Source organism: Lithobates pipiens, unplaced genomic scaffold (assembly GCF_037356315.1).
Source record: "Lithobates pipiens isolate NorthernLeopardFrog02 unplaced genomic scaffold, aLitPip1_a1.2 Scaffold_30, whole genome shotgun sequence".
Classification (NCBI taxonomy): Eukaryota; Metazoa; Chordata; class Amphibia; order Anura; family Ranidae; genus Lithobates; species Lithobates pipiens.
In genome coordinates, this window is record NW_027507791.1 from 89,612,848 (window position 1) to 89,628,953 (window position 16,106).

The 16,106-nt window shown below is 45.2% G+C and overlaps 1 protein-coding gene across 8 annotated transcripts in view; it reads left to right on the forward strand.

Annotated features, from left to right (window-relative positions):
• DPF3 (double PHD fingers 3) overlaps positions 1-16,106 on the forward strand; it is a 717,329-nt gene that overhangs the window by 84,177 nt on the left and 617,046 nt on the right. For all 8 annotated transcript variants that reach the window (XR_013264877.1, XM_077464591.1, XM_077464592.1 and 5 more), the window contains exon 2: positions 11,738-11,776. Coding sequence is in view for 7 of the 8 variants with exons in the window: in XM_077464591.1 (XP_077320717.1) it covers positions 11,738-11,776 (39 nt within the window). In the remaining variant the exon portion in view is untranslated. The remainder of the gene's footprint in view (positions 1-11,737; positions 11,777-16,106) is intronic.

Below are 16,106 nucleotides of genomic sequence, written 5' to 3' on the forward strand. Positions count from 1 at the left end.
AGGCTCCTTTTCATGTTTCCTGTTTTTTATCACCTGCTACAAAAAGCCAAGTTTTACTCGCCTCAGTAGGTCAAGGAATGAATCAGAGTAGTGACTCATTGCTGTGACTCGCCCCTTTAAGTGTATCTAAATCTTAACTTTAAAGTAACTGCATATTTCCTAACCATGCCCTTGTTGCAGGTGAGCCTTTTTTTTCTTAGTTTTCCTTCTTTCAATCTGTTGATCCTGCCCATTGCCATTCTAACTTCCTGTGTTCGGCTGGGACTGCGACCTGAGTTGCTTTTTAAGTAGGAGCAGCATTGGAATGTATACTCCTACTGGGTACTACAAGCAGATGTGCTGACATGCACCACATCCACACATTCAGCTTGTTGGTTCACAGCAAGGCACGCCAAAGGGCTTTTTGCCTTTAGAGTCACCTGCAAACTTCTGTGATAGACAGTTCTGGGCAACCTCTCTGCATAACAGTTTTAGATTGTGTACCTGCATCTTTTCACAAACAGTGATGACACATACGACACGACTAGAAAAAGGAAGTTCAATAGCCAGTAGCCAATAGCTTCTGTCTTGTAGTTGAATCTGAGCATGCGTGATTTTTGGCGTGTTGAAATTGCATACACACGATCGGAATTACCGATAGAAAGTTTTTCCGTCTCGAAAATTGAGAACATGCTATCAATTTTTGGCTGGCGGGAATTTGGACAGCTAAATTCCGATGGAGCATACACACGTTCACATTTTCAGATGAAAAGCTCTCATCGGTCTTTTTCTGGCTGGAATTCCAATTGTGTGTACGCAGCATTAGTAGAGAGGAATGGTGCAGCGATGTGCACAATCTACTGCATTTTAGGGTTTGTTCACCTATATAAAAATACCCCATGCAATCCATAAACACTATTCCACAACCCTTAATTAATGACATTTTAAATGTAATAACCACTCATGCAGCACCTACATTCACATCATGCTGTCCTGCATTAATGGACGATAAGAATCATACAACCAATGACTAATTACAATATTAGTAAAATGACAGTCCACCAAGTGTGTAACGTTATAGTCTAAGCCCCTGTACACACGGTCGGTCGGATCTTGTCCGAAACTGTTGCATACACACCGTCGGACTAAGTTGTTGAAAAATCCGATCATTCAGAACGTGATGACGTAATTTTCGTTACGATGGGACTACGTTCAGGCTAGTAGCCAATAGCTTTGATGTAGGAATTTGATCTGAGGATGCGTGGCACTTGGTCCGATCAAAATTCTCTACACATGATCGGAGTATGTCCGATTGAACCAGTTGGTCGGGAAATATTTCCAACAAGTTGGAAAATTGGGTCCGACGGATATTCCGACGGAATCAGTCCGATGCATACCACACATAGTCGGATTATCCGACAACACAGTCCGATAGGACACATTCCGACCGATTCTCCGACCGTGTGTACAAGGGCTAAGAGTATAGCACCATCCGTGATAACAATGGTTTTGCTGTAATCTGTGCTCTTAATCACCAATAAATCACCACAAGTGAGTCTCGCTCCCTATGGATTCACCACTTACCCCATTTTTAGGTAAGTGTAAAGCATAAATCACTGATGTCTCACTCTCCATACCGCCTGGTCATCATAAACTCTGTATGTTACGAGTCAGCGTAACTCCATATAAAACTTTTATTATGCCAATAATCACCCTCATAAAAGTTGCACTCACAAAATAACAATGTATTCAAGCGTTAATACTGTACTGAGTGGTTCAGCCAGATCTAACCCTGAATGGTAAGGTACAGTCAATTGATCCGCTTAGACCTTGCAGTCCGCGGCTGAATGTGCCTCTTTCATTCCCACTGGGAAACGTGCGGACGTCACTGGTCGCCATGTAGTCCCGCCCTGATGTGTTTTGTCAGTACAACATTGTCAGCGGACTGAAAGGTTGGAGCAGAGAGATTGACTTCACCTTGCTATCCAGGGGTAGATCTGACTGAACCACCCAGTACAGTATTAATGCTTGAATACATTTGTTATTTTGTGAGTGCAACTTTTCTGGGGAGGTTTATTGGCATAATAAAAGTTTTATACGGCATTACGCTATGGTACTGCAATTTTGTTTATGAGAATATAACATGACCTGTAACATCCAGAGTTTATGATGACCAGATGGTGTGGAGAGTGAGACATCAGTGATTCATGCTTTAAACTTACCTAAACAGGGTAAGTGTTTAATCAGTAGGGAGCAGTACTCTCTTGTGGTGATTTATTGGTGATTAAAGGGGTTGTAAACCTGTGTGTTTTGTCGCTTTTTAAACCCCCTTCCTAACCAGACCAATTTTCAGCTTTCAGTGCTCTCACACTTTGAATGACAATTACTCAGTCATGAAACACTGTACCCATATGACATTTTTGTCCTTTTCCACACAAATAGAGCTTTCTTTTATTGGTATTTAATCACAGCTGTTTTATTTTTAATTTTTTGCGTTATAAATGAAAAAAGACCAAAAATTTTGTAAAAAAAAATAAAATAAAAAAAAGTTTTCTTTGTTTCTGTTATAAAATTGTGCACATTAGTAATTTTTCATAATACATTTTGGGCAAATTTTTTACTGCTACATATGTTTTTTTTAAATAATCCAAATCGGTGTATATTATTTGGTCTGTGTGAAAGTTAGAGTCTACAAGCTATGGGCCAGTCACAGAAAATTGATCACACCTGCAGTACTGACAGCCTAGCTAATTTGAGACCCTAACAAGCCAGGACAGTACAAATACCCCCCACATGACCCCTTTTTGGAAAGTAGACATTCCAAGGAATTTAGAATTTAGAAAGAGGCATGGTGGTTGTAATTATTTCCTACAATTCTTTGCAAATTCAAGATTTTTTTTTCTTTTTTCACAAGTGTCATATTATCAGATTACTTCTTATTACAGCATAAGCATACCACAAATTACCCCCCAAAATACATTCTACTACTCCTCCTGCATATGGCGATACCACACGTGTGAGACTTTTACATACCGTGGCCCAACATGCAGGGATCACCTTCAGACATTCTACGAGCATAAATTACACATCTAATTTCTTGACTACCTCTTGCACTTTTGAAGGTCCTGGGGCACCAGAACAATAAGAGCGCCCAAAAAATGACCCCATTATGGAAAGAAAACACCCCAACGTATAATCTATGAGGCATATCAAGTCTTTTGAACATGTCATTTTTTTTCTACAAGTTTTTGGAAAATGTGGAAAGAAAATTAAAACTTTTTTTTTTGTTTTACACAAAGTTGTCCATTTATACAATATTTCTAATGCCCCGTACACACGAGAGGGATTAAGTCTGACAGACCTCCAAAGGAGTTCCGCCGGAGTTCCGCCGGAGTTCCGACGGAGTTCTGGCGGACTTTTCGACCGAACGGACTTGACCACACACCATCACACCAAACTCCGACGGAGTCGAACGTGATGACGTACGACTGGATTCGACGTAGGAAGTTCCTAGACAGTAGCCAATAGCTGCCCTAGCGTCGGTTTTAGTCCGTCGGAGTAGCACACACACGAGCGGATTTTTCAAAGGGGACCGGGTCCGGCGGAGTTCCGTCGGGAAAATTTAAAGCATGCTTCATTTCTAAAGTCCGTCAGACTTTAGCTTCGCTAAAGTCCGTTGCAGCCCACACACGATCGGATAGTCCGCCGGACTCAGTCCGTCGGAGTTTGGATGTCGAAAAGTCCGCTCGTGTGTACGGGGCATAACACATAGCATGTACATGGCAAAAATTACACCCCAAAACATTGTCTGCTACTCCTCCTGAGTATGGCAATACCACGTGTGAGACTTTTATACAACCTGGCCATATAAAGGGAGATATACTGCCCAACATGCAGGGAGCACCGTCAGGCTTTCTAGGGGCATACATTTCAAATCTAATTTGACTACCTATTAGCCCTTGTACACATGGTCGGAGATTCCGACGGAATGTTTCCTATCGGACCATTTTGTCGGATATTCCGACTGTGTGTGGCATGCATCGGACTGTTTCCGTCGGAATATCCGACGGACCAACTTTTCCAATTTGCGGTAAAATTTTCAGACAAAATGCTCCGATCGGACATACTCCGATCATATGTAGCCTACTCCGACGGACAAAGTGCCGCGCATGCTCAGAACAAATTCCTAGACCAAAGCTATTGGCTACTAACCTGAACATAGTCCCGTCGTAACGAAGTAACATCATCACGTTATGTGATTTTCCGACAACTGAGGCGGATGTATGCAACATCACTTCCAGACCTCTTCCGCAATTAATCCGTCGGAATAACTCAGACGGATTTGGTTGTCGGAATCTCCGACCATGTGTACGGGGGCTTAGACTTTGAGAAACTGTAGTGGCATGGATGAGCCATGAATGGGGATGGCTGAGTCGGGTATGGCTGGGTGTGGATGGGATGACTGGGTCGGGTATGGCTGAGTGTGGATGGGGTGGCTGGATATGGTTGAGTATGAATGGATGTGTGTTGCTGAGTATGGATGAATGAGTATGGATGGCTGATCATGGATGAGTATTTCTGAGCATGGATGAGTATGGGTGGCTGAGTATGGGTGGATGGATAAGCATTGCTGAGCATTACAAAGATGTAAACACTGTACTCGGGATGGATACAGGTATAGATAGGGTTGATGCTAGGAGATTAGTATGCTGACATGTAGCCTTGCTAGGTTCGGTCAGAATGTCTGCTCTGATAGGCCTTTGCTATGCATATGTGATGTGGTTTCTGTTTTACATTTTGACTGTTTTTTGCCAGCTTCTATTATTTTTGTTATTTCTGCTATATTTTATATTCTGTTTTTAAGTTTGCCTCCCCTTAGATGATGTCGGTGTGGACTGCCGGCCCGGGCTTCGGTCCTAAGGCTCGGTCCATCCACTCTCCACTTAGACCAGTGTGCACCCAGTTTGGGTGCCATACACCTCAAGTATTAAAAAAAGACTTGAATATTTAGTTACCCCCACGTGGAATCGGAGGGTCGGGGGCTCCTCTAGCCTGCTGGTGGCGCCTCGGGACTCTCCTTTCCATTGCTCCCCTCCCTCCCCCTTCCCCCAGCTCCCTTACCCCCTTTACCTCTGGAACTAGTCTCTTTCCTCCTTTTTACTAGACTCTTTCTATACTTCTACCTCCTCTCTGAGACATGGCGGTAGACTCTATCAGAGTGACCTCCCTTAATGCTAGAGGTTTAAACACGCCCGAGAAGAGACTAATGCTACTACTTGATCTTAAAAAGTCGCACTCTGACATGGCCTTTATCCAAGAGACACACTTTAGAAATGACAAGCTTCCATTTCTGCAAAGAAAGACCTTCCCTCAAGCATATCACTCTAACTACAGGTCCAAGTCAAGGGGAGTCTCAATACTGATCTCGGGTAGGCTGCCCTGGCGATTAACAGACAGTATGGCGGACCCTGATGGGCGCTACCTGTTCCTAAAAGGACAGGTTTGTGGAGTACGTCTTACGCTGGCTACGATCTACTCTCCCAATGAACACCAAGACAGATTTCTCAATCAGATGCTGAACAAGTTGACAGCATTCAGGGAGGGCCCACTCATATTAGGAGGCGATTTCAATGTCCCATTGCACCCCGCCTCGGACACCTCGAAGGGCACCTCATCCATTCCCCCTGCCTGCGGGAAACGGGTTCCACAACTGCTCCGCAAAGCTCAATTACATGACGTTTGACGTCTGCAACACACGGGTGAAAGGGACTACACCTTTTACTCGGCCCCACACAAGCTGTACTCAAGGATAGACTTCTTTCTACTACCCCATGACCAACTCCACCTGGTGAAGAGCACCACTATTGGCCAGATAACCTGGTCAGACCACGCCCAGATTTCCCTTACATACACCCTTACCGAGGGAGCCTCACCTAGGCCTCTATTCTGGCGTCTGAATGAAAGCCTTCTTCAGATACCGGAAGTGATGACAGATGTGACCAAACACCTAGACCTGTACTTCAGGGAGAATGACACAAATGACTGTGACACGGGGGTGCTGTGGGAGGCTCACAAGCCCGTTATACGCGGGGTCCTCATTAAACATGGGGCAAGGATTAATCGAGAGAGGAATGAACTCCGGACCAAACTGCTCAACAAATTGTCTTCAGCAGAAGCTCAACACAAACATGCCCCCACGCTCGCCCTAGAGACCGAGCTGCAGACCCTTCAGACTCAAATAACGGACCTGCTTCAGTATAGAGCAAAGGCAGCCCTGCAGTTCTGTCGCAGGCTGTCTTACGAATCAGGGGATAAGTGTGGGAAAAGGTTGGCCCAATCGGTAAAAGAGGTCAAAACTGCATCATACATACCACAGATAACACGACCGGACGGAACAAATGCCACAACACCGACACAAATCTCGGACGCATTTGGTGAGTTCTATTCTAACTTATACAACTTGCCGTGCTCTACATCCAATCAGTTAGCCATAGACAAATACATTGCAGACTCGCAAATGCCATCATTCTCGGCAGAGACGAGGGACATCCTAGAAGAACCGATCACCCAGGAGGATCTTCAGGAGACGGTTGCCTCCTTGAAGATTGGTAAGGCTCCGGGCCCGGATGGTTTCACTGCCCATTACTATAAATCCCTGCTCCCTATTTTGGGCCCACGTTTGGTTACGCTCTTCAACGCTCTGGGCTCGGGAACTAGCTTCCATGGAGACACCCTTAGAGCCCATATTGCTGTGATGCAGAAGGAGGGGAAGGACCCGAATCAATGTGGCAGTTACAGGCCCATATCCCTGTTAAATTCCGATCTTATCATTTTTTCTAAAATTATAACCAGGAGACTGACACATGTCCAGGACATAATCCACCTTGACCAGGTGGGGTTCTTGCCCTATAGAGGGGCTAGAGACAATACCATCAAGGTGCTCAACCTCCTTAGAGTAGCACACACTACTGAGACCCCCTGCGTTTTTGTGAGTACCGATGCGGAAAAGGCATTTTATAGAGTGAGCTGGGAGTATATGTTCTCTGTCCTCCGTCACTTGGGCCTGGGAGATAGGATGCTGCAATGGGTAGGCAACATGTATTCCGGCCCCTCAGCTCAAGTGAAGGCGAACGGGGTTCTCTCGAGTGCATTCTCTATCGGGAACGGAAGACAGGGATGCCCGTTTTCCCCCCTCCTCTTCGCCATTTCATTGGAGACATTCCTAAACACCATCAGGTCAAACCCGGACATTACAGGCCTTAGGGTGGGGGACTCCCATTACAAAATCTCGGCGTACACTGATGACCTCCTTTTCTCTTTGACGAACCCCAGAATATCCCTGCCGAACTTACTCCGGAATTTAAAATCTACGGGGGGGTTATCCCACCTTAAAATAAATTTCTCGAAGTCGATGGCTATGTGTGTAGAAACCTCACCCCGGACGCAACGGGACCTACAAAACAATTTTAGTTTTAAGTGGACTGACACAACTTTACCATACCTGGGTACAGGCCTTCCACCAGATGTGAGCCGTACATTTGATCTTAATTTCCCACCCCTTCTGACCAAGACCCGTGCATTACTAGAGAAATGACACTTAGGTTTCCACTCCTGGTTTGGTAGATGTAATCTAATAAAAATTAGCATCCTCCCCAAGTTCATCTACCTCTTCCAAGCCCTGCCCGTTCAGATACCGCCCTCCTTTTTTAAGCAAACACAGGCCCTTTTTACCAGACTTGTATGGGCACATAAAAAATCCAGATTACGTCGTTCACAACTGACGCTACCCAAACATTGTGGGGGACTGGCATTACCCGACATGCGCCAATACTACCTGGCCTCCCACCTGGGACGTATTCTGGATTGGAGGCGAAACGAGTCGTCCAAACTGTGGATAAGCATTGAACAAGCCCAAACTCGCATACCTCTAAAGGGAGCACTGTGGTGCTATGATGACCTACCCCCTGCCCTGAAATCGCACCCATTGCTGGGTACTACTTTGAGACATAGTCACCAAAGTGCTATCCAGACTTTACTCGCAACTAAATGTTTCCCATTACTTCGCATTCTGGGCAACCCGAAATTTACACCTGGCTTACAACCCAGGGACTACTCTTCACTTAGGGATGACGGACTCAACCACGTGGGCAAATTCGTGACGAATGGGAGCTGGCCGTCAATCTTGGTACTGACTGACTCCACGGGATCCTTCCGTCTTCCCTTCTGGAAGGTCGATACAACTGCACCACTTCCTCCATTCCCTGCTCGCTCCCCAGGACTTTGCTCGCCAGCTGACGACGTTCGAGGTCATGTGTTCTGACAAGGGACCCTTGACTCACATTCTATCTCAAACATACTATATGCTCATTACACCGAGGGAACAGCCACAATTGCCGTGCCTTGCCCAATGGGAGAGGGACCTGTCGTGTATGTTTACAACAAAACAGTCGCAACGTATCATTTTATTTGCTCTTAAGTCCTCCTGCTGCACAAAGGCACAGGAAACAAATTTTAAATTGCTTACACGATGGTATCTAACGCCCTCCAAGCTACAGGGGTGCTTTTCCTCGGCCTCGAATCGGTTCTGGCGCTGTGTCGAGGGGGAGGGAACGCTACTCCACGTTTTTTGGTCCTGCCCTAAATTGAGGGAGTTCTGGAGGGAGGTCCCTCATGTCTCCCAGAAATTTACGGAATATGTTATACCTGAGGATGCGGCATTCTTCCTTCTGCACCATTCCAAAATCCCCACTAACACCTACAAAAAGTCGTTACTGAGACACTTACTTAACTCAGCAAAAGCTTGCATCCCCTTGCGATGGAAGCAACAATCCCCCCCGACTGTGGTGCATTGGATGCGGAAAGGTGGAGGATGTCAAGAAAATGGAGGACTTGATTCTAACAGCACAACACAAACAGGAGGCCCACAAGCTGACTTGGGATGTCTGGAATGCCTTTATTTACTCAGCTGAGGGACAGTGCTTACTGGGTCGATTTGTTAGTTCTAATTGTTAGTATTTATGGTTCCCATGTTCCTTTTCGGATGACTTGAGGACCGTGCGCTACCGCCATGCCTCTGTCTCTGCTCTGTTTCTTTGATTCTTCCTTTTTCTCTTTCTCTTCTTCCCTGTATTTTAGCTCTTCTCCCCCTTCTATGCCTCTCCCCTCCCCTCCCTGTACACTCCCATTGTGCCCCCCCCTCCCCTTTAGGAAAAGATGGAAATTGCCAGGGTATACCCATTAAACTTAAACTTCAAATAAACGTTTTCTTTCATTTTATCCAAGGTGATCGGGCGACAAGCATGTGGGGATATATAATCCAGCCACTTACTACTGAATGTTGCACCGTACCCTGCAATGTTTGCACCTTTTTTGATATAATTGTAACAAGCATGCTGACACCAGCACTTATGTTTGTATTGCGGGGATCCCTCCCCATGTTTGGAGATTAATAAAATGTACATTTGAAAAAAACTAAAAAAAAGATGTAAACAATTAATTGTAAACAATTAGTGCGCTAATATCAACCTTAATTAAGTACACAGTTATACCTAAATAAAAAATATAAAAAACCTTATTAAAAATGTGCCCAATTACTCATCCATGTGCAAACTAGTGCGGTGATCAAATATAATAACCAATAGCAATACTAACGTTTCAAATACAGAAAAAACGCCTTGGAATTACACAGGCATCTTCCACTGAACTTAGCACAGGAAATGCTGAGGATGGATGGGTGAGTATTGCTGAGGATGGATGGATAAGTATTTCTGAGCATGGTTCCCACTGCTGTCAATCAAATCCAATGATGCAGGCGCTGGGGAGAGGGGGGGGGGGGCAAGTCATATATTCAGCGGATATGGACTCACCTGCAAGGTAACCCCCTTGGGTACGATCTCCTCCTAGGGGGTTATCTGATGTGGGGAGGAGCCACGAGAGCTGCCGGGGGAACCCAGAAGACGAGTTTCAAGGCCACTCTGTGCAAAACAAAAAACAAGCTGCACAGTGGAGGCAAGTATGTTTTTTATTTAAAAAAGAAGAATCCTTATGCCGCGTACACACGATCAATCTATCCGGCGGAGTGTTTTTTCCCACAAAAGTCTGGCGGAGTTAGAAAGTAGTTTTAACTCAAAAATTGTCCGGCGGACTGCGAGTCCAGCGCACAATCTGGCCCTCTGTGTGCTAGTCCGAGTTTTGAAATGAACAGACTTTCCCGCACACGGAGAAAAGTCTGTTCATTTTTAACTCGGCTCCAGGTAACCGGGACTAGCGTAGGAAGTCAATGTCGCCTTCGGCGAGATTGACACGTCGCTAGCCCCGTCACCTGGTATGGACTTAAACGGGAAGCCCTACGCCGAAAAAACAGCGTGGACCCCCAAGGTCCATATAAGACCCTTATCCGAGCATGCAACTCGGCCGGTCAGGAAAGGGAGTGGGGACGGCCCCCCACCCCAAACACCTTGTCCCCATGTTGATGAGGACAAGTGCCTCTTCCCTACAACCCTGGCCGTTGGTTGTCTGGGTCTGCGGGCGGGGGGCTTATCGGAATCCAGGAGCCACCTTTAATAAGGGGGCCCCCAGATACCGGCCCCCAACCCTATGTGAATGAGTATGTTGTTCAATGTACCCCTACCCATTCACCTGGTGAAAACAATTAAAAAAAAAACACCACACAAGGGTTTAAAATAATTTATTGCACAGCTCCGGGGGTCTTCTTCCGTCTTCGGGGGTCTTCTCGCCGGACTCCTCCGCTTTCTTCTGCTAGCTCTTTTACTAGCGGAGGAGCCCGGCTTTCTTCTACGTCGCCGCCCGGGGGTCTTCTTCCGACTTCGGGGGTCTTGTCCCCCTCTTCGGTTCTTCTTGCTGGGCCTCCGCTTTCTTCTTCCAGCTCTTTTACTAGCGGTGGCCCGGTCTTCTGTCTCCGCCTCTTCTTCCGACTTCAGGGGTCTTGTCCCCCTCTTTGGTTCTTCTTGCTGGGCCTCTGCTCCTTCTTCCAGCTCTTTTACTAGCGGTGGCCCGGTCTTCTGTCACCGTCACCTTCTCTTTTCTCCCTCTTCCTCTTCTTTCTTGAGATGTTGAATCAACGCTCTCTCTGGCCGCAATGACAGGGACGCGTTGCACGGCGACTTATATAGGGACAATGGGTGGGGTCACCGGCTGATGTCCCCGCCCCTTATGATGTCATAGTCCCAGAGTCTAAGAGGCGGGGACATCACCTGGTGACCCCGCCCATTGTCCCTATATAAGTCGCCGTGCAACGCGTCCTTGTCAGTGCGGCCAGAGAGAGCGTTGAGTCAACATCTCAACATCTCAAGGAAGAAGGAGAAAAGAGAAGACGACGATAGTCTGTGTGTACACGGCATTACAATCACTTTAAGAACACGGATTACAGCAAAACCATTGCTATCACGGATGGTGCTATACTCCTAGACTATATCGTTACACACTTGACAGACTGTCATTTTATTAATATTGTAATTAGTCATTGGTTGTATGACATCATGCTGTCATACATTAACGGATGATAAGAATCAATGTAGGTGCGTGAGTGGTTATTAAATTTTAGTATTGTTTTACTCATTGTTTTATGAGGGAATTATAGTTGTTATATAAATAATGTTTTATATGGATTAATTAACCAGTTATTAATGCTGGTGATGTTCTATACATTTTTAAGTTCATTTGCTTTCACTTCTATCCTTCTATATTTGTATATAATGAAATTTTTAAATTATGCATTTTTGCTTTTTTATTCCTGTAGGACACTTGTGCAAGGAGTGAAGCCTACCTCGGACTTACAGTAGGTTCTGTCGTATGTTGGTTGTTTTTTTTTTTTTTTGTTGTTTTTTTTGTTTGTTTTAGATAGACCAGCCATTGGCAAGAGTGCCTCCTACCATTCCAACCATTCCAGGCGTGAGTGGCAGCTGATCTGTCCTAGAAAGAAGATAGGATAGAGCTTTGAAAACAGTCACTAGTGTTTGAGTCAGTCTTCTCTACTTGTGCAAATGACCTACAAGTATGAAAAGAGCATAAATGCACATTTTTAAAATTGATTACATTAGAGTTATGGAATGATGTTAATGGACTGCATATGTTTTTTTTTTTTTCTAAAACAGCTTAGTAGCTGCCTATGTGATTGTATAGTTAGGTGACAGGTACTTTTATGGAGACATTGTGGGGTCTATTAAACCCACAATATCTTCCCTGAATTTCATTGCAGCTATTCACAGATTGTGTTTAAATAGCCACATCCTCAGCTACACTAGTTGAGGAATAACAGGGATTGGAAAACAGTTGTTCCCTGAATTCTCCTGCCTTCCCTGGGGAAGCTGTTTCCTGCTGTATTAAGCTTCCTGCAGGAACAGAAGAGCCCAAGATCTACAGCGGGTGCTGCTGGCAGGGAAGGGCACACTCTGAGAGACCCATAAAAGTGATCTGGCAGCTCTAGAGCCACCAAATCACTTTTATTGGAAAACCCTTTGCCGACTCTTAAAGTCATTGTAAAGTAATATTTTCAAAAATTCTAACCATGTTATACTTACCTGCTCTGTGCAATAGAACTGCACAGATCAGCCCTTAACCTTATATTCTGGGGTCCCAAACGCTGCTCCTCCTCCTCTTGGTGTGTCACTATAGGATGCCACTTTCTATGTTTGCACACCTGTGGGCTCATTCCTGAGCCGTGCTAGCTGCTCCTCCTTCACAGGAATTGACTGACAGCAGCGGGAGCCAGTGCTGCCTAAGCAATCCTGTGAGAGTGGGGAGAGCCGCTACAGATGTGCACAGCACTGGATCGAGTAAGGTCTCTGGTAAATATAAGCAGGGGTGAGGGGGCAATATTATTACCTAAATATTTTTGTACCTTTTTTATTGCAGGAAATTCATTAAGATAAAACCATGTTTAGGCTTTAGAACCACTTTAAAGCTACCAGTACACAAACCCCCTCCACAGCCCCCCTGAACAGTACACAGCCTCCCATCCAGTACACAGCCCCCCTGCACTCCCAGGAGACCAAGTCTCCTGGGACAGCACTGCCAGCATACTCTACAGTTAAGAAAAAAATTACTGCCATCCCCTTCTACACTGCTCCTCCTGTGTCACTTATATTGTAAACAAAGCTTCCATATACTGCATTAGTTTAACCACTTGACCACTGGGCACTTAAACACCCTTAATAACCAGACCAATTTTCAGCTTTCGGTGCTCTCGCATTTTGAATGACAATTACTCAGTCATGCAACACTGGACCTATATGAAATTTTTGTCCTTTTTTTCACACAAATAGAGCTTTCTTTTGGTGGTATTTAATCACCGCTGGGTTTTTTTTTTTTGTGCTATAAAAGAAAAAATACCGAAAATTCTGTAAAAAAACGAATTTTTCTTTGTTTCTGTTAGAAAATTTAGCAGATTAGAAATTTTTTCTTCATAAATTTTGGCCAAAATTTATACTACTACATATCTTTGGTAAAAATAAGTACAAATTGGTGGATATTATTTGGTCTTTGTGAAAGTTATAGAGTCCACAAGCTATGGTGCCAATATCTGAAAATTGATCACACCTGAAGGACTGACGGCCTATTTCAATTCTTGAGACCCTAACATGCCAGAAAAGTACAAATACCCCCCAAATGACCCCTTTTTGGAAAGAAGACATTCCAATGTATTTAGTAAGAGGCATGATGAGTTTTTTGAAGTTGTCATTTTTTCCCACAATTCTTTGCAAAATCAAGATTCTTTTTACTTTTTTTTTTTTTTCACAAAATTGTCATATTATCAGGTTATTTCTCACACACAGCATATGCATACCACAAATTACACCCCAAAACACATTCTGCTATTACTCCCGAGTATGGTGATACCACATGTGTGAGACTTTTACACAGCGTGGCCACATACAGAGGCCCAACATGCAGGGAGCGCCATCAGGCGTTCTGGAGCACCCAGGACAATTCTGACATTTCTCTCCTACATGTAAAAATCATCATTTATTTGCTAGAAAATTACATAGAACTCCAAAACATTATATATGTTTTTTTAGCAAACACCCTGGAGAATACAATGGTGGTCTTTGCAACTTTTTATCTCGCACGGTATTTGCGCAGTAATTTTTCGAATGCTTTTTTTTGGAAAAAAAACTGTTTTGTGCTTAAAAAAAAAAAAAACACAGTAAAGTTAGCCCAATTTTTGCATAATGTGAAAGATGAAGTTACGCTGAGTAAATAGATACCTAATATGTCACTCTTCAAAATTGCACACGCTCGTGGAATGGCGGCAAACGTCGCTACTTAAAAATCCCCATAGGCGACGATTTACATTTTTTTTACTGGTTATATGTTTTGAGTTACAGAGGAGGTCTAGGGCTAGAATTATTTCTCTCGCTCTAACGTTCGCAGCGATACCTCACATGTGTGGTTTGAACACCGTTTTCATATGTGGGCGGGACTTACGCATGCGTTCGCTTCTGCATGCGAGCACATGGGGACAGGGGCGCTTTAAAAAAAACATTTTTTTTTTATTGTTCATTTTACTTTATTTATTTTAGTTTGACATTTTTTTCCCCAAAAATAATTTTTTTGATCACTTTTATTCCTATTACAAGGAATGTAAACATCCCTTGTAATAGGAATATGGCATGACAGGTCCTCTTTACAGTGAGATGTGGGGTCAATAAGACCCACATCTCACCTCTAAGCTGGGAAGCCTGAAAAAAAAAAGATTCTGGCTTTGATCGTATTAGCGATTCGGTAGAAGCACCGGAGGGCGGAGGGCGGCGGGAGATGTCTATGGCTGGGTATTGCAGGGTATCACCGACTATGGCTGGGTATCTCAGAGCATGGTGTTGCAGAGTACTGCCTTGCAGAGCATTGCAGGGTATTGGCGGGTGTTGCAGAGCATTGCAGAGTGTTGCAGGGTATTGGCGGGTGTTGCAGAGCATTGCAGAGTGTTGCAGGGTATCGGCGGGGGTTGCAGAGCATTGCAGAGTGTTGCAGGGTATCGGCGGGGGTTGCAGAGCATTGCAGAGTGTTGCAGGGTATCGGCGGGGGTTGCAGAGCATTGCAGAGTGTTGCAGGGTATTGGCGGGTGTTGCAGAGTGTTGCAGGGTATTGCAGAGCGTTGCGGAGTGTTGCAGGGCATTGCGGAGTGTTGCAGGGCATTGCAGAGTGTTGCAGGGCATTGCAGAGTGTTGCAGGGCATTGCGGAGTGTTGCAGGGCATTGCGGAGTGTTGCAGGGCATTGCGGAGTGTTGCAGGGCATTGCGGAGTGTTGCAGGGCATTGCGGAGTGTTGCAGGGCATTGCGGAGTGTTGCAGGGCAATGCGGAGTGTTGCAGGGCAATGCAGAGTGTTGCAGGGCATTGCAGAGTATTTGCAGGGAATTGCAGAGTAATGCAGAGTATTTGCAGGGAATTGCAGAGTAATGCAGAGTATTTGCAGGGAATTGCAGAGTAATGCAGAGTATTTGCAGGGAATTGCAGAGTAATGCAGAGTATTTGCAGGGAATTGCAGAGTAATGCAGAGTATTTGCAGGGAATTGCAGAGTAATGCAGAGTATTTGCAGGGAATTGCAGAGTAATGCAGAGTATTTGTAGGGAATTGCAGAGTAATGCAGAGTATTTGCAGGGATTTGAGGGGTTAATTTTCGGTGAGCAGCGATGTGGGCACTGCAGATGCAGCCCACATCGCTGCTGACACCGATCTCTTCCCCCTCCGCTGTACCGATCGGTACAGAGAGGGGGAGGGAGGAACCGGCGTCATAACATGACGCCGGCTTGTTTACAAGTGATCACTCCGTCATTTGACGGAGCGATCACGTGGTAAACGGCCGCGATGAGCGGCCGTTTACCGTGATTCGTGATGCGCCGGGTCCACTGGACCCAGCGGTCACGGATGCTCTCGTGTGCGCGCCCCAGGGGGGCGCGCGAGAGCAGAATTCTAGGAGGCCGTTAATTAACGGCCTCTTAGAGTTAAACAACCGCCCTGATGCCGTTAATCGGCAATGGGCGGTTGTTAAGTGGTTAATTTTGTTCACTGACCTGGTCACATGACTGCTTTTCTCTGACGTTACATAGATGGTCATGCGCCCACTCTCCTCCAATCTAAAGCTACACTAGGAGGAGGAGGAGTGGGAGG